General features: G+C 44.0%; 2 protein-coding genes across 2 annotated transcripts; both read left to right on the top strand.

The window, feature by feature from the left end:
* The first annotated feature begins 5,535 nt into the window (after positions 1-5,535).
* LOC134194492 (uncharacterized) lies at positions 5,536-9,147 on the top strand. Its single transcript, XM_062663427.1, has 7 exons — positions 5,536-5,887; positions 5,959-6,414; positions 6,474-6,938; positions 6,999-7,370; positions 7,428-7,604; positions 7,676-7,864; positions 7,935-9,147. Exons 1-7 carry the CDS (start codon positions 5,806-5,808, stop codon positions 8,900-8,902), a joined length of 2,709 nt encoding a protein of 902 aa, XP_062519411.1. The 5' UTR covers positions 5,536-5,805; the 3' UTR covers positions 8,903-9,147.
* Positions 9,148-22,621: 13,474 nt separating this feature from the next.
* On the top strand, positions 22,622-23,857 carry LOC134195211 (uncharacterized). The gene has a single exon (XM_062664210.1). The coding sequence runs from the start codon at positions 22,622-22,624 to the stop codon at positions 23,855-23,857; it is 1,236 nt and encodes a 411-aa protein (XP_062520194.1).
* Positions 23,858-25,142: the final 1,285 nt, after the last annotated feature.

The raw sequence follows: 25,142 nt of genomic DNA on the forward strand, positions 1-25,142 counted from the left end.
TGGTGATACAGATGAGGCAGGTATCCAAAACCACGACCAGAATATGAAAGCTTTCCTAGAGAGAGCACGTGAACGAAACCTGAAGCTAGCACCTGAAAAATCTCGTTTGCGACTGAAGGAAGTCTCTTTCATTGGCCACAAGGTCACGTCTGAAGGTATTGTAGCAGATCCTGCCAAGGTCAAAGCTATACTAGAAATGCCTACACCAACAGATGTCAAGGCACTTCGACGAGCACTAGGAATGACCAACTACCTCGCCAAATTCCTACCGAAACTGTCGGAAAGATCAAGCATACTCAGAGAATTAGAACGTAATGGCAGCAATTGGCAAACATGAAACAGTGTGGAATGAAATCAAACTGTTAATAGCCAGTACCCCTGTACTAGCTTTCTATGACACCAGGAAATATGTCACGCTACAGTGTGATGCGTCACAGAATGGGTTAGGTACAATCCTACTCCAAGAAGGCAGACCTGTCTCATATGCATCTAGAGCATTGACCTCAGTCGAAAAGAACTTTGCTCAAATAGAGAAAGAGTTGCTCACCATAGTTTTTGCTTGTGAACGGTTTGATCAATATGCATATTGCAGACAAGTCACAGTTGAATCCGATCACAAACCGTTGGAGTCAATTGCAAAGAAGCCCATGGAAGACGTACTTAAACGTCTACAACAAATGTTACTTCGCCTCCAAAGATACGACCTGCAGATAACATACAAGAAAGGCACCAAACTCTATATTGCTGACACACTTTCCAGAGCCTTCTTGCAAGAACCAAACCAACAGAGTGAATTTTGCCTACAATTGGAAGAGATCTGCATGTCAGAAGGATGGCCCGAGGAAGAAACACAGCTAGATGAGATCAGAGAAGCCACTAGCAAGGATGAGGACCTCCAGTGTGTAATGCAGTTGATATCAACAGGATCCCCTGCAACCAAGCGTATTGCTCCAACACCTGCCCATCCATATTTCAACTGTAGATTTGAACTGTCCGTGCAGAATGGTATAGTGTACAAGGGAGATTGCATCATCATTCCAAGGACATTGAGAAGCCAAATGATCAAGAGGATCCATACTTCTCATTTGGGAGTTGAAGGATGCTTGAGGAGGGCCAGAGAAGCTCTATACTGGCCAAACATGAATACTGTTGTGAGAGACTTTGTGTCAACGTGTGACATATGCAATTCTTTCCAACCGGAGCAACAACAGGAACCCCTATTGCCACAAAAGATCCCTGATCGACCATGGTCTCATATAGGAGTTGATCTCTTTGAGCTCCAGGATACACACTATGTCATAGCTTTAGATTACTATTCCAACTTTTTTGAAGTGGACAAGCTCCAAGACACCTGTAGTACAATCGTGATCCACAAGCTAAAAGGGTATTTTGCACGTCATGGAATACCAAATGAACTCAGAAGTGACAATGGTCCTCAATTCACTAGCAAGGAGTTTGCCAGATTCGTGCACGAATGGCAATTCAAGCATACAACGTCATCACCCCACTACCCACAATCAAACGGAAAGGTGGAGAAAAGTGTGAAGTCATGCAAAGCACTAATGAAGAAGGCGATAAAGACTAAATCGGACATTTATCTAGCCCTTCTAGACTTTTGGAACACCCCAACCGAAAAGATACACTCATCACCAGCACGAAGACTATTTGGCCGCCGAACTAAGACCCAACTGCCAATGTCAAAGAAATTGATTATACCAGAAACAGGCCCACCTGGAGAAGTCAAAGGAAATCTGCACAAAAGCAGAGTCTCAGGCAAAGTTCTATGATCAGAAGGCAAAACCATTATCACCTATTGAGCCAGGAAACATAGAATGAAACGGCCAGGTGAAATAGAGTGGTCACAAGCCAAGTGTCTGAAGTCAATAGGACCAAGGTCATATCTAGTAGAGTCGGGAGGACGAAAATACAGGAGGAATAGAAGACAACTCAAGCTCACAGAAGAACAATTGACCATACCAAGACCTGAGAACCACACTGATGATGATGATGATCCACCATCAGCAAGGGAAACACCAGCTAACACATTTCAACCTACAGACACACCAGAGAGTCAACCCCAAGCAATGGAAACACCAGTGCAGAAACAGGAAGAGGAGTAGATCCAACTCAACACCACAACACAAACCACAGAGACAAGATGAGGAAGAACGATACACAAGCCAGCATGGATGAATGAGTATGACGTGGCCTAGTGTTAGTTATATGCCATGGCGTGGAGCAGAGTTTTTCTTTGTTAAGTTTTCTTTTTGAAAGAAGGGAGGATGTAACGAGATAGCTTGACATTACCAGAGTGACGTCATACTAGTAGCTGTGTTCTACCAGTTCGTAAGCCGGACACAGTTGCTAGCGCGTAGTCTTGTTCAGTTGTGTTACAGCTGCTAGTGTTGTAAGCAATAAACTAGCAACACGTCACACAGACGAGCTTGAAACTCTGAGTGGAGAAGATAATAGTGCATTAGAGTCCGAACATCTAGAGGAACCAAATCAGAGCCGTCTAGGCAACACCGACTGGTGTTCATGTGGACATGGCAATGCAATGAGTGCCGTCAAGGAGTGCCTTTGTTGTCAAGAGGTGGTCGCTTTGAGACACAAACTAGAGCAGGAGCAACAGACACTGGATTGTATCACTCAGAATTCAGCCTTCTACAGGGTTGTCTTGGAGCGTGAAGTTCTTCGTACAGCCTTAGTGGCAAACATGTATAGGTTGAGAGAACCTTTGGAGAAACCTTGCCGAATTCGTATGATGAATTTTATGAACAAGGCTGCACATTTACTGACTGCATTTGGGTTTTTGCAGGGTACTGCGCTTGGCTGCTTACCGCCAGTCTACATGCTAGGTGCATGATCATTTAGGTCGAGCTGTGAGGAAGGTCATACCAGCTTGTGTGGTTTCCTTGATTTGAAGAACATTTCCAGAGCCCTCAGGCGTGTACACTGGCAATGAGGAAGCTGAAAGTACATTGCCATTTTGAGTTTTGCATGTTTACCTAGAGATTGCAATGATGGCTGTCAGTTTTTTTGTAAATTTTTATTACTGTCTATAGGTGATTGCACGTGCCCCTTTAGAGGGTGCTTTGACAATGTAGAGATTGGTATCATTAGGTAAATGACTTGTAGTATACTAGTCAACTAAGTAGCTGAAATGTTCTAGTTTTTGGCAGTATTTGTCAAGATGGTATGATAGGCTTCTAGGTTCCTGTATGCCAAAACAGGGTTAGGTGGCCGATGTCATTCAGCAGTTTCTTATCTAACACAACTTCCTTCAATGCCTGATGTGCTTGTGGCCCCACCTTTAACCATTGTTTCCTTTGTCTTTTTGTAGCACTGAGAACAGGATGTGCACATTGATGGAATTTGTAGTTTCTTGTCCAGCTATGGATGTTTGCAGTGTAATGTATGATGGAGGTCCACTTTTCACGCAACAGGCTTGCATCATGGTTGCATGTGGCTGCACTCCACCATAGATGGTTTGTCACTGACTGAATCCACTGAAATAGAGAACTACATGATTTCTTTGCAGCCTTTGTTGCCAACTTTTTTTGCAATGTTTTTTGCCATGTGCCACACATCATACTGATGTTGGATGTTAGGATGCTTTGTTTTCATAAAGCTTTTTATTTGTAGCCAAGATGTTGATGTGGAGTCCATTGTCACTCATTTTTTTGCAAGCATCTTTGGAGACCAGCCTTTTCCATTGCATGTGAACTTGGAACTTCAGAGCATTGGACAAGTTGGAAATCAATAACAACTCCTGATTTCTCTTTTATGACTGTGTATGAGCCATACTTGGCAGAAAAACCTCGGCTATCACAAAGTCCGTCTCCAGACACTCTCAGAGATTTTTCTTCCATCACTGCAAATACTGTTCCTTGATGAATTCTCCAAGCCTCAGCAGCAACAGGGAATTCGATAAAACTCAGAACGTGATAAAATTTGCAAGTTGAGGAGTTCAGAAAGATGAGCAAATTTATCATAAGTACTGCCAGAAAATAATATTGACGCTGACATAAGAAGATTGCCAGAAGCCATGCCTCGTATGCTTGTTTGTGAAACCCATTTGACAGTGTGGTCTCCGCAACGCTCAGTAATGACTGAAAGGCAGCTGCCAACAACGAACTTGCGTTTGTTCAAAATTGCCTTGCCACATGTAGGACAACGTCGAATTAGCTGATCAAGGCAGCTTTCAAAAACAAAAAACTTTCTTTCATGCGTGATCAAGTGGTTGCTACTTGTTGATGTGTCCAGTGAGGCAGCAGTTGAATCATCATTTGTTACTTCCTCAAGTGATGGATGATATTCAGACATAAGAGAGATGTCTTGGATTACAGAGATGTCTTCAAATGAAGACATGGTAGCAGCAGCAGCAGCAGCAGCACCAATGGGAGTGGACTCTCTTATGGAATAATTGAGTTCACCTACTGACTCGTAGATGTCATCATAGTCATATTGTGTCCAAGCATCTGCAGTTTGAGGAACAGCTTGGATGGCAATGTGGAATGTGGTAGAAAGTGATGAGCATGTAGATGTATAACTGGCCTCTAATGGAACTTCTATGTGGGAATGATGGTTGTCATGTTCAATAAAGCTGGTGTTTGTACTACAATTCGCAATAGAATCAGTTGGTTTGGTTTGTTGTTGATCTGTCATTGTCTGTTTAGATGTCTAACAGATCAGGAAAGTTGTTAATAGGAAAATTGGTACTTGTAACAATAACAGTTGTTTACCTCTAATTGTGTCCCAGCTCTCTGGTAGCATTTTGTTGAGTGTCTCTTGCTTAGATTCAGAGGCAGAGCATATCGTCTTAGCTTTCTATAAGTGCCTTTCAAGTGTGAAGACCAAGACTCACGTGGGAAATGGTCTGAACATACGTATACGCGAGAAGACTTCTTGATATCAGTCTTACCTAGGCCAGGTCTATGTTGCCATTTCCTTGAAAGATTCCTGTTTCCAACAGAAAATCTGAAAAGAGAGGGAACCTCCCGCTTGGTTTTTCCGCAAACTATGCACTTCAATACCATAACAACTGCCACCTCAACTACTAACAGGTCTTTGTTTATGTTGTATACGCCCACACATGCCCGCTAGTAAAATTGTCCTTACAAAAGTACTGTCTGTACAGTGGGAGTGAGTATGATTGCTGTACATCGTTGAATAGAGGAGATCTATCTATGATCAAGATAAAGCACCGCTGTTAGTAGGTTAGTCAAGTAGCGTACAATACCACGCAAGTGGCAACTGTGTTGGTACAACACGGAGCCTCAAAAGGAGCCCCTTTTAAGTTAGTTCATAGATCATGTCTTGCTGCATTTTGGGTGCGTTAGGAGCACTTGGCACAGTTAAACCTAAAGTATTTACTTCCAAACGAGGACACAGAGTACTGAATACGCGTAATACGAGGAATCATCTGATTAACTTGTGGCCCATTCTCTGCTTCTGTTGATGGCTGGACCGTAAGCTTCTTGCAGGAAGATATTGGGGCTTGTATCTTTCTTTCAGCAACTTTTAGTATTTGGTAAGAGTTCTCCTTTTAATTAACTACAGCTAATAATTATAATAGAAATTTACTAACCATTGATAATATTAATAGCTAATCTGCCTGTGCGGAGAACGGACCGGATGGTGAGCTAGTACACATGTACTTGATCCGCCAACTGGGCGGTGCTTAAACTGCATTAGATGGAGTGTCAAATTTTGCAAGCTGTTTAGCACCTTATCACCAAACTACCTCGACCTCTTACACATATACGAGGGTTTGGTTGCATGCAGCTAGGTAGATGACGAGCAATGGTGATATCGATGGTGAGATTCTTTCTATTTAGTGCTGTAATTTTCTCCTCTGTCGCTGCAGTTGTACCGGCCAATGAAGGTGTCGTTATCACTGTTTTCAGTTTGTATACCTAGAATAATTTTTGCGCTTTGTTGATCTACCAAATTTAGGTAGTGCGATCGATCTGAAAGCAATCAGAGTTGGACTTTTGTTGGACCAGGTGGAAGACGCGGCGCAGCCTTACCGGTTGCCCTTGTCATGTCTGTCTCAGCCTCATCACTCAGCTTGCATTTGCCTTACACCGGGGGGGCGAAAGTGGATTACCCTAGACTTACGCCGATCCTATTTTGTCCGATCCATTGCCATTAATATTGTGGCTTACGTACTTGAATACAACAGCTACGAGACGTGGATGAATGTTCTGCTTAGTGATAACGATAGTGACTGGGAGACGTGTAAAGGCCCGACCGTCACAAAAGGCGGAAATTGGCATTTTGAATGTGGATGTCATCCAGCCCGTTACGTCAGAATACAGGTAAATAATATCGAGCAGAAGACAGTAAACGCCCAACGTCAGTCAACTTTTGTAAAAGTATGTCACCTTCAAAATATCAAGATTTACGAAGGTAATACAAGATCTTTTCTGGTCCAGGTTACTCTGCTAATTAATTTAAACTCGTACTAGCATTGCCGGTGAACTTGCATTCTATGAACGCAAGACTCGAATTGCACATTGTTCACAAAACTGTCAAGAAGAGACACAAAATCTTTACAACTGCGAGACCAAGTTCAGTTGGAATTGGCAGTTTCTCTTCATCTAGAGACAGCGTATCGTTATTATGTCTTCCCGTTCTGGAAGGAGGTCCCCATTGGATCTCTTGGCTGAGATTAGATCTTCGACACCCTGTAGGCGTCAGCCGTGTGGAAGTGGGCGGGAGGCGTGTTGAAAGCGATCCGCAGTTAATAGAAGTACACGTAGGATTTGAAAAAGAAATGGAAGACAACACACTGTGTCCTGAAGCGAAGTCGGTTGCCGCAACTACCGTCACTTCACTACATAACTGTGCCAAACTAACAGATGGTGTGTTCGTTGATTTGAAGCTTATTCAAGTTTCGTCTATAGAAGTCTGCATCATACGCGTCTACGGAAGTAGGGTTTGCTAGTATTTAGCTTTGAACGCGTGAACATTAATTATCTTTGCTTTCGCAGCTCTTTTAGACTACTGTGGGCAGCCTCAAGCCGTTTCAAATGGTTATTACTATCCAATTAACACCTGGTACCCCAGTAACAGTAAAGTTACCTACATTTGCCGTGGTGGATATCAGCTGATTGGATTCGATAGTGTTGTGTGCCGAGGACGAATTTGGAGTGAAGTTCCTCGATGTGTGAAAGCGTATTGTACGGTACCTGGTAATAGTTATTTGAAGAACGGCATTGCGGCTTTATCTGGACACGGTGTTGGTCATAATGTTTCGTTTTGGTGCAACCGCGGGTACCATATGGTTGGACCATCTAAGATTCGCTGCATTCAGCAAGTAAACGGAAAGGCTGTTTGGAATGGTACGGTTCCTTTCTGCATAGGTACGTTTTCGTTATTTAAAAATGTAGAACTGGTCTAACTAAAATGTGTTTGAATAGGCAAGTATTGTGGTGTGCCAGATGCATTAGTAAATGGATATTTAATAGGAAGCAACTTCCATTACCCTGCATCGGTAAGATATAAATGCAAATATCAGTATGTACTGACCTTCGGTAGCATTGAAAGAAATTGCACGGATCAAGGTACATGGACGGGAAAGAAGCCATACTGTGCTAGTGAGTTCTAAACTGCTTTTAATTATCATTGACCTATTGTTTTATATCAATTAAACGTTTGTGAATTAAAGAATTAAGATGTAACTTTTTGTTTCCACCACGCAATGGAACAGTAACAACAAACGGCAACCACGTAGGATCGAGAGTCCGTTATAACTGCCATCGAGGATTCCGATTACATGGAAGTAAATCACGTCATTGTGTTATTAATTCAGAGAAAACCGACGGTCAGTGGACAGGCAATAACCCAGTATGTCGAGGTAATTATAACATGGACAGCTATTGCGCAACTTTTTAGTATTTGTTAGTATATTCTACATTAAATTACAGCGGTGGAATGCCCTGAGTTAGAACCTATCAAGTTTGGAGAAATCAATGCTGACAGATTGGCCTACACCGCTGCTGCAAGATACAGCTGTCACAAAGGCTACCAGCTTGTAGAAGGTGACGTCGTGCGATACTGCACGGCTAATGGTACATGGTCTGGCCAGACTCCTGCTTGTCGTCCCTCGACAAGTGATTGTGGCCGCAGTTGTCATACACATAGTCGAATCGCTCAAGGTAAGACGGTTGCAGAAGGAGAATTTCCGTGGCAGGCGATGGTTTGTTTGTTTGGCAAACATATCTGCGGTGGGACTCTAATTTCTGACAAATGTGTAGTAACTGCAGCGCATTGTCTCACCATCTTCGGTGGTCAAAAGCCAGATCCATCACTGTTTAGCGTCTGTGTGGGTCGAATGTGTGGTCAATGTCGTCGACATGAGAAACTAGGAGATCTTCAATGTTCTAAGGTATCTCGAATTGCTATCCATCCAGACTATAACACTACATTTCTTGGAGATGACATCGCTGTTGTTCAATTGAACACCAGCGTGCAGCTCAAATGTGACAGCGTCATGCCAATTTGTCTTCCCGATGAAAACCGAGATCGAGATTACATCCGAGAAAACAGACCTGCCGTCGTGACAGGCTGGGGAAGAAAGGCGTCAAACAAAACAGATTTTAGTGCTAGGTGTCTTCGCAAAGGTAACGTTCGTATAGTGTCAGACACTACATGTGGCAAGAGTCACAGTATCCCACTGGCAGGCAGAGTAATGTGCGCAACAGATGATAACGGTCCTTGTCAGGGAGACAGCGGAGGTCCTCTCATGGTTAGAAATCTTGATTATCAGAGCAGGTGGGTGATAACTGGTGTGACCAGTTGGGGGAAAGGATGCGGTCGACATGACAGCTATGGTGTTTACACAGAAGTGCTGCCCTATAAGGACTGGATCTCAGAAGTGTGCAAAAAGTTGTGATAGTCTTATAAATAGACTATTTAATTGGAATTGAATCAGTATTTTAATGTTAAAATATGTAAGCTTATCGTTATAACTTACTTTACTCAAAATATGTGACTAGTGATGCACGTACGGACGTTATCATACTTGCTTACAAGCAGGTCTACAAAATCTTACAATCAATTACATAAGATGCTGATGATTCGTAATGTAGCTAATAACTTGTAGAGGGACCTATAGCAAAGACATTAGACCCTGAAGGCTCAAAGACAACGAGCTTCTCGTTAACATCATTCGCAATACACTAGTATGTTGTAAACAACATGCCCGCTAGTTACGATACCGCGTAGACACGAGACAGTGTGGGCTTCAATTGGGCAACGTGCCAAAGGGTGTGTGAGGAATTTGTGAACAGTGGGTTAACCAGAGTGGTCAGCTTACACGCTCAGCTCCGACAAGTGGCGTGAACCCAAGAGGCCACACAGGGTGACGTTGGAAGATCAACGCCCGTTAGAACCACCATGTACTTAATTAAGCCCAAAAGTCAAGCTGACGTTGGAGACAGTCTCATCCCGCTTGAGCCCAAGATGTCAGTGGAGTTGACGTTGCATGGAGGCTCAACACACCATCAAACCCATTCCGTTTAATGACGTACATGAGACAACTGGCTTGCGCCGAAGATGTTAGACGCGTTGATGTTGCAACCTGATTGGAGGTACTCGCAATGTTGGACCAAGACTGGCCTGAACAAGGCTCATCCCCCAAATGGCACGCTACCCCCAAAAGAGCCAGGAGACTGCGTGTGTACCGGAGCCCTGGACAGTCTACCAACCAACCGGAGAAGTTTAGTTTGCGAGATGTCCCGAAACATCCGCTCACAGTCTAGTAAGTCTTTGATCTCAGGTCGTCTTACGAAGCAGCGTTGACAACTGATCTATTCTCTGTTCTTGCGTGCTTTCCGACCTTAGAGACATCTATATACGCTTGCAGGGAGCCAAGCAAAAACGGCCAAATATGACGTTCGTCTGCCTGTAGCTTCGACTATTTGTATTTCGCCCAAAATATAGAGCGGAGCGAATCCAACCTACTAGGTTCTTGGATGTGCCTGCACTATTGCTTTCTTCAGAACTTCTTGTCAAGGTGGAATCTTCTCTGGTTTGGAGGTGCAGGACGAGGTCAAAGTGACGATGATCATAGCGGTGTTCGGCCATTTTGACTCGCGATGTAGTCGTACAAGATGAGTGTTATTGGCATTTGTTGTAAAGAGCAAAGGGGATTGATGCGTGACAAACGGAATGGAAAGAAAAAGCTAAAAGAAGAGAAAGTCTGTTTTTGAGTTTCCGCGCGTTACTTTGACAGAAATTATTGATACGCAACCATTATCACGTGACTACGCGACCATTGTTACGCGACTATCTCAGTAAACGAATGAGACGATTGAAGCGTGAACGAAGAATTGAAGACAACTACGGTATTTTGCGTTCAATTATCCGAATCCGGCGTTCAATTATCCGATTCAGGCATTCAATTATCCGAATTGGGCGTTCAGTTATCCGATTCGAGCATTCGAGTTTGATACGTAAAGTCAAAACCGCACACATTTCTTTCATGACGTCTTTTTATGATGCTCACTCACGTTTCCGCTGAACAACTAGTAAATGAAGCTGTGTTTACACCGTCGCTTCAGAGCTACGAGCGTGTGTGTGTGTGTGTGTGTGTGTTGTGAATATTAATGCAAATTTTATTAAATTTTTGTTTATCTATTGTCATTATCATTAATTAATCATTATCTTGTTGCTAGAATGTAAAATTCTTTGAAAACGCAGGGATGCGTTGATGTGATTAAAAATAATTAGCTAAATCAATGTCTTACACTATAGATACTTCCAATTCAGCACAAGTGACAGAAGTGACGTTGTGTGTGTGTGTGTGTGACGTTGTGTGTGTGTGTGTGTGTGTGTGTGTGTGTGTGTGTGTGTGTGTGCGCGCGCCGCATCTCTGTGTGTGTCTGTTTGTCTGTGTCTGTGTCTGTCCGTGTGTGTATTTATTGTAAATATTAATGTATATTTATTAATTTTTGTTTATTTATTGTCATTATCATTAATTAATCCTTAGCTTAATTGTTGCTAAAATGTAAACGGTAGTTCTTTGAAAACACATGGGTTTATCAATGTGATTAAAGATAATTAACTAAATACCATCAATGTCTCACACTACTTCGAAATCACACAGCTACGCAACTCTTGCACGGAGCGGGCTTGTTATCCACATTATGTCTCAATTCTGCATGTATAGCGCTCTTGCATCACTGGAAGTTGGTAAATTAATTAACTATTGAGATGGACAATCAGATCATTATCGTAATTTTATTGAACCGTCGCCATCTTTCGTTCCGCTATTTCGTTGTAGCTAGAGATCGGTGTACGTCTCGTAGCTGCATGGAAAATACTGTGAAGCGACATAATGTACAGCTGGCAACCGGATCCAGAAGAAAGCTAGCCTCGGCCTCCCAGACCCGTGTAGCGCCGATACAAAATCGTCCTCCACGGGTCTGGGATGGTACCGCCTCTTATTGCGGTTGGTCCTAGGACCAGCATTAGTGTTCAGTATGCATATCTTTCCAATTACAGCTGTAATCAACGAAGACATCTCATGCATATCTGCTGTCTACCAAAGACTACACTGTACACAAACGACGACTTGTAGTGCGCTCTTCACGCAAACTCACGTTCCTACACGTCGTGGTTTGTATTCTGCGCCTGTCAACGGCAGTAACGACACCTAGTAGAGCCGTTTGTTGGAACCGATGCTCCGACATCTACACAGCCAGCCAGCTGCATTCTCAACGACTTCATGATCACGTCTACTACACAGAGTCTTGCGGAGAATTCACGGCGAAGTTTTGTCGCGATTTCGCGGCAAGTCGCATCGAATCTGGACGATCGAGTCACAGCGATGCGCGCATCGCGAATTTTCATCGCGAATTCGAAGCTCCACGCGCGACTAGCAGCTACTCGCAGCGGATTCACGGCGATCAGACACATGCCGATCGCGTCCGCGGCACCAGTAGTAAAGAAAATGCTTCTTAACGTCCCGTTCGAGTTCCCTACTAACACACAAATGATAAAACCGTAGCTACTGTAAACACAAAGGTACCCGTGCAGCAGGATGCGAGACGAGTGCGACATGTCTTCGTCGTTCTTGTATTACGGCCGTAATTGGAAAGGTATGCATTTATGAAACTGAACACTAATGCTGGTCCTAGGACCAACCGCAATATATTGAGAAGAGGCGGTATCATCTCAGACCCGTGGAGGACGATTTTGTATCGGCGCTACACGGGTCTGGGAGGTCGAGGCTAGAAGAAAGTAGCGTCAACGTTTCATACCAATCTTTCTTGCAAGACGACGTCGATCGTATGGCGCGTTATACGTGCCAAAATAAGAATAATCGTGCATCAGGAGTAGGGGTTTTTGCATCAGGGGTAGGTTTTTTTTTGCATCAGAGGTAGAGTTTTTTTGCATCAGCGGTAGGGGTTTTGTCCATCAGGGGTAGAGGTTTTTTGCACCAGGGATAGGGTTTTTGCACCAGGGGTAGGAGGTTTGTGCATCAGGGGTAGTAGGGGTTTTCTGCATCAGGGGTAGGGGTTTTTTGCATCAGGGGTAGGGGTTTTTTGCATCAGCGGTAGGGGGTTTTTGCATCAGGGTAGGGGTTTTTTGCATTAGGGGTAGGGGTGTTTGCACAAGGGGTAGGGGTTTTGTGCATCAGGGGTAGGAGTTTTTTTGCATCAGGGGTAGGGTTTTTTTGCATCAGAGGTAGGGGTTTTGTGCATCAGGGGTAGGGCACTATACACACAAAAATCTGTGTGTGCACCTTCTGTTCTGGATCCTTCGTGCAAACGGGATCCGAAAGATTTCTTGCAAATGGGATCCGAGCCGTGTGCTGATGCTGACAGATTCAACCTCTTCATCGCTAACAATGCAACGTCTCTACGCTTACTGTAGCAGTTGTGCGTCCGTGCTCTTTGCATAGTGTCTTTCACTGTGCCAAATGCACCGAACAGGTCACAGATCGCTTTCCAACTATTTTTTGCAGACTCTAGAAAATAAAAGAAGTCAACAGAACAAGTTTGAAGTCACAGTGTTGTTTCCTCGCTTTACTACAAAAAGGATCCCGTTTGCACGAAATTTCTTGCAAATGGGATCCGACATGTTCTCCTCTACAGATCGCTTTCCATCTATTTTTAATCTTTTAGTATAAGTCCATTAAAATGTAATATAATATATTATATGTAACATAAATACGTTATTCAATAACTCGAACGCCATTGCTACAAAATTGAACTAGAGATTAGTGACAGATTGAGTATCTACGTGAAGAGAAGCCACTTGAGATCGGTTCTACATCAAGGTAAAGCAAAGAATTATTTTATGTGTACTGAACAGAAGCCTTGTTATATTGTAGAAACTATTTATATGCAAAAATTAAATTTGAAGGCTCAAGTCATTTCAATAACAACTACATCAGCTACGGAAAACATCACAAAACTCTAACGTACCACAAATAATGACATTGATGTGAAAACGTTACATGGCTAATTGTTTTATTTATAAAATTGTAGATTGAAACAATAGTCGAAACAAATTTATATTATAACAATTGAAAAATTTATCTAATTAAAATGTTATTCTACACGATTACATAAAATTTATGAAAGGTTAGTTACCTATAATAGGATCATATTTAGTATTTAAATATTATTATTATCTGTTATATCATATAGTTATTACAATTTTTTGTAAAAAATTAAAAATATTGAAATCTGTTAGCTTATTTCAAAATATTCTCCAATGATAGAACAAAGTACATCATTATCTTTTTTATATATTTATTCACTAAACATGAATTCATAGACTTATTAAATTTTCTATATGTAATAGATAGACTTAGGCGTATGTATATCGAATATTTTGTATTATTTTAATAAAATGGATCTAATATATTATATTGGTGTCTGGAGGGGAGTCTTGCAAAAACACCTTTGCCTCCATGATCCAAAAGTAAACCTTGACAAGAAAATTCGAATAGTGTCAGTTCTACAGTCCTTTTAGAAATGATTTTTGTGAGACTATCGTATGGCGTGTCATTTGTGTCAAACTTAGACAATGAGATGAGGCGACGAGACCATGCGACGAGACCATGCGATGAGACTCTAATATGAAACTGTAATATGAGATTGCAATATGAGACTGCATCAATACGAGATTACTGGCGTGATTACCGCAGATTACCGCATGCAGCTACTACACAACTGTGGAGACTGCACTAGATAATTATACAAGCTCCAATGCCCGGCTTCGCCCGGGGGACAACACATGCCAGGTGCTTCTCCTTTCCACTTCATAGCACCGCAGTTGACACACACGTTTGTCGTAGAGCCAATACAACACGGAAGTGGAGGAGAGACAGGTCGCATTTATAGGTAGAGATTATAGCAGAAAGTATCTAAAAATGCGTTTGATGGTATCATAGGTGATGTTGGCCGTGAATGATTGCAGTGAATAAAAATGTCGAGTATACACTTGAAATCGTGTAGCACTCCCGGATATTGCGCTGTCCGTTGAATGAAATAAAGTCACGTGCAGTTAGACGAATCGTATAGCACTCCCGGATATTGCGCTGTTCGAAATAAAGTCACGTGCAGTTAGACGAATCTATCAGAGCAGAACTGGAAGTCACATGCAGTACTCACCCGGATAATTCGTTCCCCGTATCTAACGAAGTCACGACTCGTACCGACTCTCGTCATTTCGACAGTCCCGCTGAACGTCGTCTCTTCGAAGACGTTGCTGGCGTTTCGGGGAACAGGTGCAGTAAACACGGCAGCTCCGTATCCTAGGAAGTCACGACTCGTACCGACTCTCGTCATTTCGACAGTCCCGTTGAACGTCGTCTCTTTGAAGACGTTGCTGGCGTTTCGGGGAACAGGTACATCAAACACGGCAGCTCTTCGACGGTCGTAGACTGGCAAACGACTGTGGGCGTATTTTTCAAGACCCGGATATCAGCAAAAACATCTTCCGTTTCCCGGCGTCGCCCGCAATAAACGACACGCTCAGCGCGTACCGTCCGACGTCGGGAACGGGCAGTCTGAATTCGGTGGAGATACGATGCGTCGTTTCGGAGATATTCGTGCGCGAGCGGAATCGAGTGCGATCGGCAGGAAATGGCGTTGTCGTGGGAGAAGTCAGGAAGACGACCACAGTCTCACTTTTGACCGAAATGAATTTGGCGTGCGCGAGCCAAATTTAACTGAGATTGGACTCGCCGTTTTTGAGAAACGCTCCAACAGACGGACACACAGACAGACAGACCCGTAGGGGAGCTTTTTAATGCTAATTGTTATTTGTGTAATTGTAATTGTAGTTGTGACACTTGTTGTTCATTAGCTGTTACTTTAGTTTCACCTGTATTAGCTTTGATGTATAAAAATATATGAAAATTTGACAGACAGACAGACAGACAGACAGACAGACAGACAGACACCTCTGTTTTATATATAGATTTTATCTACTACAGAGAATCTAGTTTTTGAAGATTTTTGACCCATGTTCTTGTGTGATTGCATCACGGCTGCGTTTTTAGCTCTACGAAACCAATTGAAGTGCCTACTCCCATTTTTCTAAATCTAGACAACACATGCAGTATGTAGTCTTTGGTAGCCGGTTGGAGAGTTACAACATGTCGTATCTAGCTTGTAGGCGTTAGACACTCGCTCCAACTCACTCTATTTCTATACTACAATTGATTGGGTTGTCGAAACACATCTAGATGGAGACTACGTGTAATTGCCTCTTGGGAAATCCCCTTACACGTGTAGATCACCTAGTAGATCGACTTCTTCCTTATTATAACCTATATACTCTCTGACACAACTTCAGGGATTTGCGTACAATGATAGTCAGCGTGCACACATGTACTTACGTCGTCTACTTCTTATCTGCATATAGATGGTGGATTTTTCATGATGCACTCGATCAACTAGTAATTTTGGGTGTAGTCAACGAGGTTGAGTCTGCATTGAGAAGCTATGAGTGCAAAACAACAGCAAAACAACACGAGAGCGCTAACTCTGAAATCAAAATAGAAAAAATAAAATTTTTAAAAATGACAAATAGATCGTGCAAACGTTTAAAAGAAATTTCGTGCAAGCGGGATCCTTTTTGTAGTAAAGCGAGGAAACAACGCAACGACTCCAAAACTTGTTCTGTTGTCTTCTTTTGTTTTCTAGAGTTTGCAAAAAAATAGTTGGAAAGCGATCTGTGACATGTTTCGGTGCATTTGGCACAGTGAAAGGCATTATGCAAATAGCGGTCGACCTCCGCGTCGCTGTAAAGAGCGCGTCCGCACAACTGCTAGAGTAAGAGTAGAGACGTTGCATTGTTATCGATGAAGAGATTGAAGCTGTCGGGATCAGCACGCGGCTCGGATCCCATTTGCAAGAAATCTTTCGGATCCCGTTTGCACGAAGGATCCAGATTATAAGATACACACACAGATTGTTGGTTGTGTGTACAGTGGGCTACCCTTGATGCAAAAACACTTACCCCTGATGCAAAAAGCCCCTACCCCTGATGCAAAAAAACCCTACCCATGATGCTAAAAACTAGACTCGTGCCCAGTCCTCCTCCGCGCTAGGTTGCTTACACCACGTGCGCTAGCTGTCACGTGTGTATAGGTCCATGTGGTTTCACACGTGTGGTTGGCCTAAGCACGGAGGAGGACTGGGACCATGCTTCGTCATGTGACATCTTTTGAGTCTAATTAAGTTATTTAGCTCAGCCCGCTGGTCTCAGCTAAGATTTCTAATAGGTTGCTAAGGCTCTGCTAAACGACACAGAAGGTGGTAGATTAGCAAGAGCCTGCCTACAACCGGTCAGTCGCCTGGCCTCACAAATCAACGCCATCATGCACATGCACGATCCTCTTCGTAAAACTGCGCCGGCTAGCAGAGTCTAGAGTAGGATAACGCAGCCCATGACGGACATATTTCGTACATTTGACTACCTTCACAAATCTAAAGCAGATCTAAATCTAAATACAGATTCAGATTGTCATACACCCAGATGTGTGTCTCTTTCGTGAGCTGCTGTACATCCTGGTAATCATTCGCCAAGTTCTTTAGTTAGACGTCGCTAAACCTGTTGATATGATTGTGAGACACCAAGATGGTCGAGGTCTGTAATTGCTTGTTTTCCTGTACCGCGAGCAAACAAGCATGTAGGCTGTTAGGAGTGCAATCTCACTGCTTTGGCGATCTCAGAACTTCAGTGCCACAGTGCCGGTGATGAGAGTCTGCAGACGTGTGCTGTCAGCCTCCTCGTTGGCTTTCCCTTTGACCAGCGCTTGCAAGATGCCAAACAAATGAGGGCTTTGACGACGCATCGTGTCTTCGATGTCTTTCACGGAGAAATGGCGTAAATCTTGCCACGAAACAGGCCCTCGACCAAGAGACACAGGCACACAGGGATCAGGACCCGTCGCAGCCTTTTGAAAAAGAGGCTTTACCTTCGCGTACTCGTGTGGCTCGACAGGTATCTAGAAGGTCTAGGCGCGCGCGAATGCACTTGCACTTACCATTGAGACCGCTCTTCTCGAAAGTCCTTCTCTGGTCGCACTCTCACGGACAACGACGACATCAACAAGTTATCTGCACGTAATGGCTTAGTGGCTCTATAATTGTTGTGTACTTAGTCTTTCTAATTGTGTAATCATGCATTACAAAAGCCTTCCTACGGAAGCTATCATGCTAAATAGAATTAGTATCTACCAATCATGTCACGCCATTTCGGTCACGTTACAAACATGTTTGTCACGTGACGAAGCATGGTCCCAGTCCTCCTCCGTGCTTAGGCCAACCACACGTGTGAAACCACATGGACCTATACACTCGTGACAGCTAGCGCACGTGGTGTAAGCAACCTAGCGCGGAGGAGGAATGGGCACGAGTCTAGCTAAAAAACCCTACCCTGATGCAAAAAACCCTACTCTGATGCAAAAAACCTCCTACCCCTGATGCAAAAAAACCCTACCCCTGATGCACAAAACCCGTATCCCTGCTGCAAAAACCTCTACCCTTGATGCGAAATCCCCTACCCCTGATGCACGATTATTCTTATTTTGGCACGTATCACGCGCCATACGATTGTTCATCATTAGTCCTACTTAGAACATGTTGCTCTCTTGAAGATCGTGGATGACATGCTGGTGGTGCGCATGCAACGGTGCCTAGCTAGATGCATGGTCCCATGGGACCCTAGCTTGGCTTCTTGAAGAAAGATAAATGCGTTTGTTAAACAGTTTTGCGATTCTTTCGTAAAAAGTAGCCAACGCATACAACTATTGCCTGAACTTTACTCTGCGCTTCTCGGTTTGACGACAGTTTGACCGTAAAATGGAGGTTTACGACATTTCGGCTTTTCTGTCATAATACACGGGATTGTTACATCACCCATTGTTGGTCTCCCAAAGGACTGCTGATTGTCTCAACAAATTCCCGAGAGATATTCACGCTGACAAGCTAGTATACGCCACTTATGTTTCGCGTCCCTAAACGATTGCTGATTGACTCGACAAACTCCCCGAGCGTGACACACACTTACAAACAAACATAGGTAGGTACAAACATAGGTACAAACAAACATAGCGACATACCAACAGACAGACCGGAAGTCAATTCAACCCGTTTAGAGTAAGCTTCTCGCGAAGCAGTCCACCACTTATTGTGGTGTCCTTCTTTTACGCTCGTAGCTAATAAATGATTGATTCATGATCAAGAAAGGTGGGAAGGCGAAGTAGTGGAATTCGAGCTCTTGATTAGCTAATAACCCTCTACGACGCATGATGGCCTGTTGCATGTGTGGTGTAGTGGGCACGAGTGCAAGAAACACAGAACCTTCTTTTCTGTAGAACCCAAAATATCTCAACTGATTATGATATCCGACTACTTCCGCTAATAAGTCTCTAATCAGATTAGTAACACCAAAAGTAGCATACACTACAGCATGGTATCACGCAGAATGCGCGGTTTACAAAGTATGCGGATTACACCACAATTGACGGATCAAGGCGTTGTTGTAGGCTTCCTAGATATGTAGATTTAGTTCTCTCACAACAGCTTCCGCGGAAACGTGGGACTAGGGGTGCGTTTCCACTAGTGCCTAAACCGGTCTAACAAGTGGTTTAAGCTTAACTGGTTTAAGGATTTTTTCTCTATTTCCACCTGCGCTAAACCAATTATCAGGGAGTGCGGTAGGGATGCGAAGAATCTAAAATGACGGCCCATACAAGAGTATCCAAACGCATCCGAACCGGATCTCTCAGAACTCATTACAGAGATCTCGGACTCACGTAGCGCTCAACTTCACACGTTCCTAATGGTAGCCAGACTATCACCGCTGACACTAAGCGCCTCAGAAGCCAGCTATCGGCAAGTAAAAAACCCAATTTGTTCTTTCACATTTCACTTTTGTCAGCCAGGCTAGCGCCTCACTCGAAGCAGCTACAACGACGAGAGTCACACCAAACGATTCGCTCTTGTCCGAAGAATTGCACTGACCCAACAGCTAGAAATGTGCAAAGTCACCTTGTATCAGTCAACTGCTGCCATGCAATTCCACTTAGTGCTTTCCACAACACCATGTTGTTCCGATCACGTGTGTACATGTGACTACCGTTTGGAAGCCTAGCTGCCACTTCCATCTGCTGCTACATGGTGCTTACAGTTGCGTGTAGTTGAACATGTACGACTATGTTCAACGGCGCGGCGTTCTGTCTGACTCTCTGTGCATGTAAGCGTGTATCTCTTTTGTGGAACCCTACTACTAGTAAGTAATGGGAGTTGTTTATAGATGCAATCAGTGTTATTACGTACATCCGTCAACTGCTACGTACATCCGTCAGCTGCTACGTACTTCCGTGTATGCTGAGCGTAACGTGGGAGTTGTTTAGCTAAAGATGCAATCAAAGATTGAAATCCCGGCCGAGCTGCACACGTTTGCTAGGACTGGCATTTCCATTTCAAACTACATACACATACTCGATGCATTACCCCTCTTTAGTTTTAAAGCTCTCTAGCTATGCAAATACGGCAACGTCACACGGCATTCTCGCTGTCGTCGCAGCTACTAGCAACTTCAGCCCAGTCATCGTCTAGCTAGCTCCCTCTCAGTAACCGTGCAAAATGCAGCGACGTAAGCTTCCTTTCTTCTGCTTCCTTCTTCTTCTTTTCAAGCATGCCACAGTCAATCGGAAAACCACGTTATGCAAATCAGAATACGCCGAAATATCAGACATCATAGCCACTAGTAGCCTCGTACCCAAGCCCTCTTGCGCGCCCGGAGAAGAGGACCTGGTACACGTTGTATCCGCATGCGCGCATAAGTTAGAAGGAAATCGGCGTAATGTATGCATGCATGCGGAACTGACGTTATTTAGAATCTCAGCTGATAGTGTCGCGCGCAACTGTTGAACAAACACCGAAACAGCTTCCGTGCGTGGACGAAGCCGTAGATCTAGACCCAAGGTCAAGTGATCCAACTAGACGATTTTAGACCTTGTTTTGTCGCAGTGTCGAGTTCGATGTCTAGCTAGTCGTACTGCAGTCAGGCTGTTTACAGTGTTTGCTTAGCGAGAAGGACTACAGCAGAAATTGCAGTTTATTTTGGGAATTTCTATTTGTACGACAGACGGTCTTCCACGCAGATCTTACTCCGTCCACTCGAGCTGTACTGTAGCAGAAAATTGAGGTTGTAGGCACATGACAGCCAGGACTAGGACTGGTATCTACGTCGAAAAAGCGGACAAAGAACATCACCTGTTTCGCGTTCGATTGGGCTCTTCCAGAAGAGGCTCCGTGTGCACGCTATACGTTCTTCCAACTTCTACAGTTCTGCCGTTAGAGTCGAAAGAGCCAACTCTACCAACTCTGCTGCTCGTTGGAAGAGAGTCTTCTGGAAGAGGATGGGAGAGCCCAATCTAACGCGTCCTTGTATCCGTGCGTACGTATTCCGTACGTATTTGCGCGCGACACTATCAGCTGAGATTCTAAACAACGTCAGTTCCGCATGCATGCATACATTACGCCGATTTCCTTCTAATCTAATTTATGCGCGCATGCGAATACAACGTGTACCAGGCCCCTTCTCGGGCGCGCAAGAGGGCCTGGGTACGAGGCTAAGTCACTAGTAGCCTCGAAGTTCCAGACCGTCTCCCAAAAGAAATGGGAGACGGTCTGGATCAACTTCTGATCAAACCGAGTTCGGAAGTAGGCGTAGTTGCTTAAGAGAAGTGGAAGGGTTGTAACAGTCCAAAACGCCTTTTTAGATACTAGCGCTATGCCACCCGATGTGACAATAAGAGATCGATTACTACATTTTCGAGGTGTGTGCAAACAAGAGGATGGTATGGCATACCGTTTGTTTCAAAAGCGCGCTAGAATTACCGCGCTAGATTTGGTACAAACGACTGGATAGTATAGGATTCTAGGATCATTATCGTACTAGGATTATAATTGAATTCAAGAACATGCAGGCATACTGTTGTAGACTAGACTTCAAGAGCAGGTTGTAGAAACCTGTATAGTTGTAGGAACCGTTAATTTGTATTAATTAATTAATTAATTATGTAGTAGTCCACTAAAGTCCGTTCCCGAATAGGAGAATACGTGGGAATTGCGGTTAATAGATAAAGAATTGAAGAGCTGAGATGGGCGTAGTTAATTACTTAACGGTTCCAGTATAGCCACGTTTCGCTATGAACTTACGTTCAAAGGTTCAGTCAATGCTTCAACTACATAAGCTTGCTAGCTACAGCTGTTTTACTTATCAATCCATAATTGAAAGTACGTCCGCGTCAGCTTTCAAGTAATGGGCGTTATAGCGGTGACTTTGAAGTTATCTGACACCTGGTGTAAATGAAGGATCAGGGCAGGACCAAGTGCGTGTCCTACAGGAAGTTACAAATTCTGTCGTAATAAAGAACCAATCACCGTATTCATTAACTGATCTGGAACCGCCTTCTTGTGAGCTTTCCGAAGATGTTGGAATCAACTCGCTCGGACGTCCGCTTCAGAAGATACAGGTTTCCCCCACGTATTCTCCTATTCGGGAACGGACTTTAGTAATTCGAAACATCGTGAAATGTTTTGATGCGCCTTATATATATATATATATATATATATATATATATATATATATATATATATATATTAGTATATATATATATATACGGGACCTTGCAATGGCGGCGCCCATCTTTTGAATTTAGTCTGCCGTTTCCTTCGTTTACTTGGCTTCTAGCAATATGTCCAGCAAGTTGGTTGAGGAAGTTGACAGTGATGATGATGATGCGGATGATGGGGGGACAGATAGCTGCCAGCGTCGCGATCTCCTTTCCACACTCACCTGTGAGTCAGAGTTGGAGAGTTGCTCTTGCCCCTTATGCCATTGTTCGTACGCCAACAGTAACTCCCTTTGGCAACATATTAATTTGGAACGCGTCTCTCGCTCTCGTTTTCCATCCGCGTCTTTTTTGTCTGCTCACAAACGGCGTCTCTGTTCTGAATGTGGCTTCGCATATTCTGCCCATTGGAAAGTTTGTCGACGGTCTCAAGGCCCTGGTCGCCCTAGATGTGGTGGTTTGATGGTAGATCCTCTTCTGTCTTCCTGGCTCTCTGGAATGCCGTCGACTCACGATCTGGCTAGCGCGCCTACAGATGTTACTTCACGTCATTCTGTAACAGGTGAATCAGCGTCTGGTGCTTCCTCAGATTCTTCATCTTGTCCTTTCACTGATCAGATCAGCCATTTTGAAGACCCTGTTCTTAAAGCAATCAAGGCAGCATGCAGCCTCGCGTGTCCCGTTCACCTGGAGGCTGTCTTGTTTGAGTCTTTGATGCAAGAGGCTTCTCTGCTACAAGTCAAGACTATTGGCCATATTCCACGCTCTGTTCGTCCTGTTCTTGCGGAAGTTCTTGCCACAGAATTCAGGAATGCCACATACCATGGTTTATGGGGCTATGCTCGTCTTCACATGTTCCCTAAAGCTGTTTTGAGATGCCCACCAAGAAGCGGACGGAAGAAACGTGTTTTTGTCAAATCCTTGTTATTATCCCGTCTAGAACGGTGGACTTCTGGTGATATTCAGTCTCTTTGGTTTGAGGCTAGACTGAATGCTGATTGTAAACAGTCTTCTAATTGCAAGTCTTCGCCTGTAGATCAGATTAATCGAAAACGGGCGCTTGCTTATGCCAGAGAAGGTCGTTACAGAGATGCCATGCGGTGCCTTGGCTCTCTGGGTACAGCCAGCCCTCATGACAGCAAGGTTCTTGAAGAAATCTATCAACGCCACCCAGAGCATGTCTTGCCAACTGTTTCTGGTGATATCCCTCCTTCACTATCTGTCAGTATGGATTCAGTTCTGGCTTCACTTCAAGCTTTTCCTCGAGCATCCAGCCCTGGTGCTTCTCAACTGAAGTCTCAGCATTTGTTTGATGCTATTCTTGGTACTACAACTCCTTCAGCCAAGCAGTGTTTGGAGAACTTGACCTGTTTCGTAAATTTTCTTTTGTCTGGTCGTGCTGACCCTAGGATAGCCCCTTGGTTATGTGGAGCACGTCTCACTGCTCTATTGAAGAAGCATGGTGGTGTCCGCCCTATAGCTGTCGGTGAGGTCCTACGTCGACTTGTCAGCCGTCTGTGCTGTTCTGCTGTGAAAGAGGACTTACCTGACACCTTTTTGTCTTATGGTCAGGTTGGTGTTGGTGTCCCAGGAGGTTTAGACGCTGCTGTGCACACACTATCAGCTTGTATTGCTCGATATGGATCTGATCCCAACTTGTTTTGCCTAAAAATTGATATGAAAAATGCCTTTAATGAATGCTCTCGAGCTTCTTTTTTGGTGTTACCATTGTGAAGGTATGTTGCATTTTGGGAATTCTTGGATCAAGTCATCTGCAGGAGTGCAACAAGAGGATGCCCTTGGTCCCCTACTATTCTCCCTCGTTCTTATGGAGTTTTTGGATGATGTGGGTCCATTGCCAGATATGAAGCTGAAGTTATGGTATTTGGACGATGGCTCTTTCCTTGGCCAGCGAGCTTCAGTTGCTTGTCTCTTGGATGCCTTGTTATCAAAGGGTCCCTCCTTTGGTCTTCATATCAATTTGAACAAATGTGAGGTCTTTTGGCCTCTGGAGATCAGAATTTCCCCAAATTTGCTACAGAAATTCAGCGCAGTGTTCAGGTTCATGGTGGTGTTGACTTCCTTGGTTGTCCTGTATATGGATCTTCCTCATATGTTACTGAATTTGTTTCCCAACGAGTGGACAAGATTTTGGATTGGCAGGACTGTTTGACAGCTTTAGAGGATCCTCAGGTGGAGCTTCATCTTCTCCGCAGCTGTTTGAGCCTTTGCAAGCTAAATCACATCATTAGAACGGTTCCTGGCTTCAAGATCAATGATGTATTGATGCAGTTTGACAGTGGTCTTCATCACAGTTTAGAGGCTTTATCCTCTTCTTCGGTCTCTGACCTGGCATGGAAACAGGCAACTCTTCCAGTTCGTTTGGGTGGTCTAGGTCTTCGTGAGGCCTCTAGATCTTTATCTGCAGCTTTCGTTGGCAGCTGCAACTCTTCTCGGCAGTTGTCTCTCCGTCTTCTTAATGACTCAGCGTTCATGCCGGTACATGAAGAAAATGATTGGACTCAGCATTCTTCCTCTTTCCCTGGTGAAGTGCAATGCCGGCAACATCTTGCAAGTCTTTTACCACCTACTAGTTCTGTCTTGTCCTCTGTTTCTTCTACACAACATTCCTTCCAGAAGGCTCTGGATGATGCTTTGAGATCCAGCATTAAAGTCAGCCTTGTTAGTCTGCGAGAACAGGCACGTTTCAGTGCTCTCGCATATCCTCATGCGGGGGCTTGGTTGAGGGCAATCCCCAACTCAAGTTTGGGCCTGGCCATGTCTCCGCGTGAATTTGTGACTTCTTTGCGTTTGCGTTTGGGAATTCCGGTTTTTCCAGCACCCCCACACTCAGTCCGTTGTGTGTGCGGTCATGAATTGGACATTTTTGGTGACCATGCTTTTGGCTGTGGTCCTCTTCGGATTAAGCGACATGATGCCTTATGTGACGTCATCTTCCACTAGTTACTCTTAGACAACTCCAATGTACGTCGAGAACAACGCTGTTCCTCTCATTCTA

The sequence above is a fragment of the Corticium candelabrum genome, chromosome 19 (assembly GCF_963422355.1).
Source record: "Corticium candelabrum chromosome 19, ooCorCand1.1, whole genome shotgun sequence".
In the NCBI taxonomy this organism is placed as follows: Eukaryota; Metazoa; Porifera; class Homoscleromorpha; order Homosclerophorida; family Plakinidae; genus Corticium; species Corticium candelabrum.

Excerpts from the sequence above, each read along its gene's own strand:
- LOC134194492 (XM_062663427.1), top strand. The coding sequence starts at position 5,806 with ATGGTGATATCGATGGTGAGATTCTTTCTATTTAGTGCTGTAATTTTC. Across the intron at positions 6,415-6,473 it reads AAATATCAAGATTTACGAAG|CATTGCCGGTGAACTTGCAT; the intron begins GTAATACAAGAT and ends AACTCGTACTAG. Across the intron at positions 7,605-7,675 it reads AAAGAAGCCATACTGTGCTA|AATTAAGATGTAACTTTTTG; the intron begins GTGAGTTCTAAA and ends TGTGAATTAAAG.
- LOC134195211 (XM_062664210.1), top strand. The coding sequence starts at position 22,622 with ATGCCGTCGACTCACGATCTGGCTAGCGCGCCTACAGATGTTACTTCA.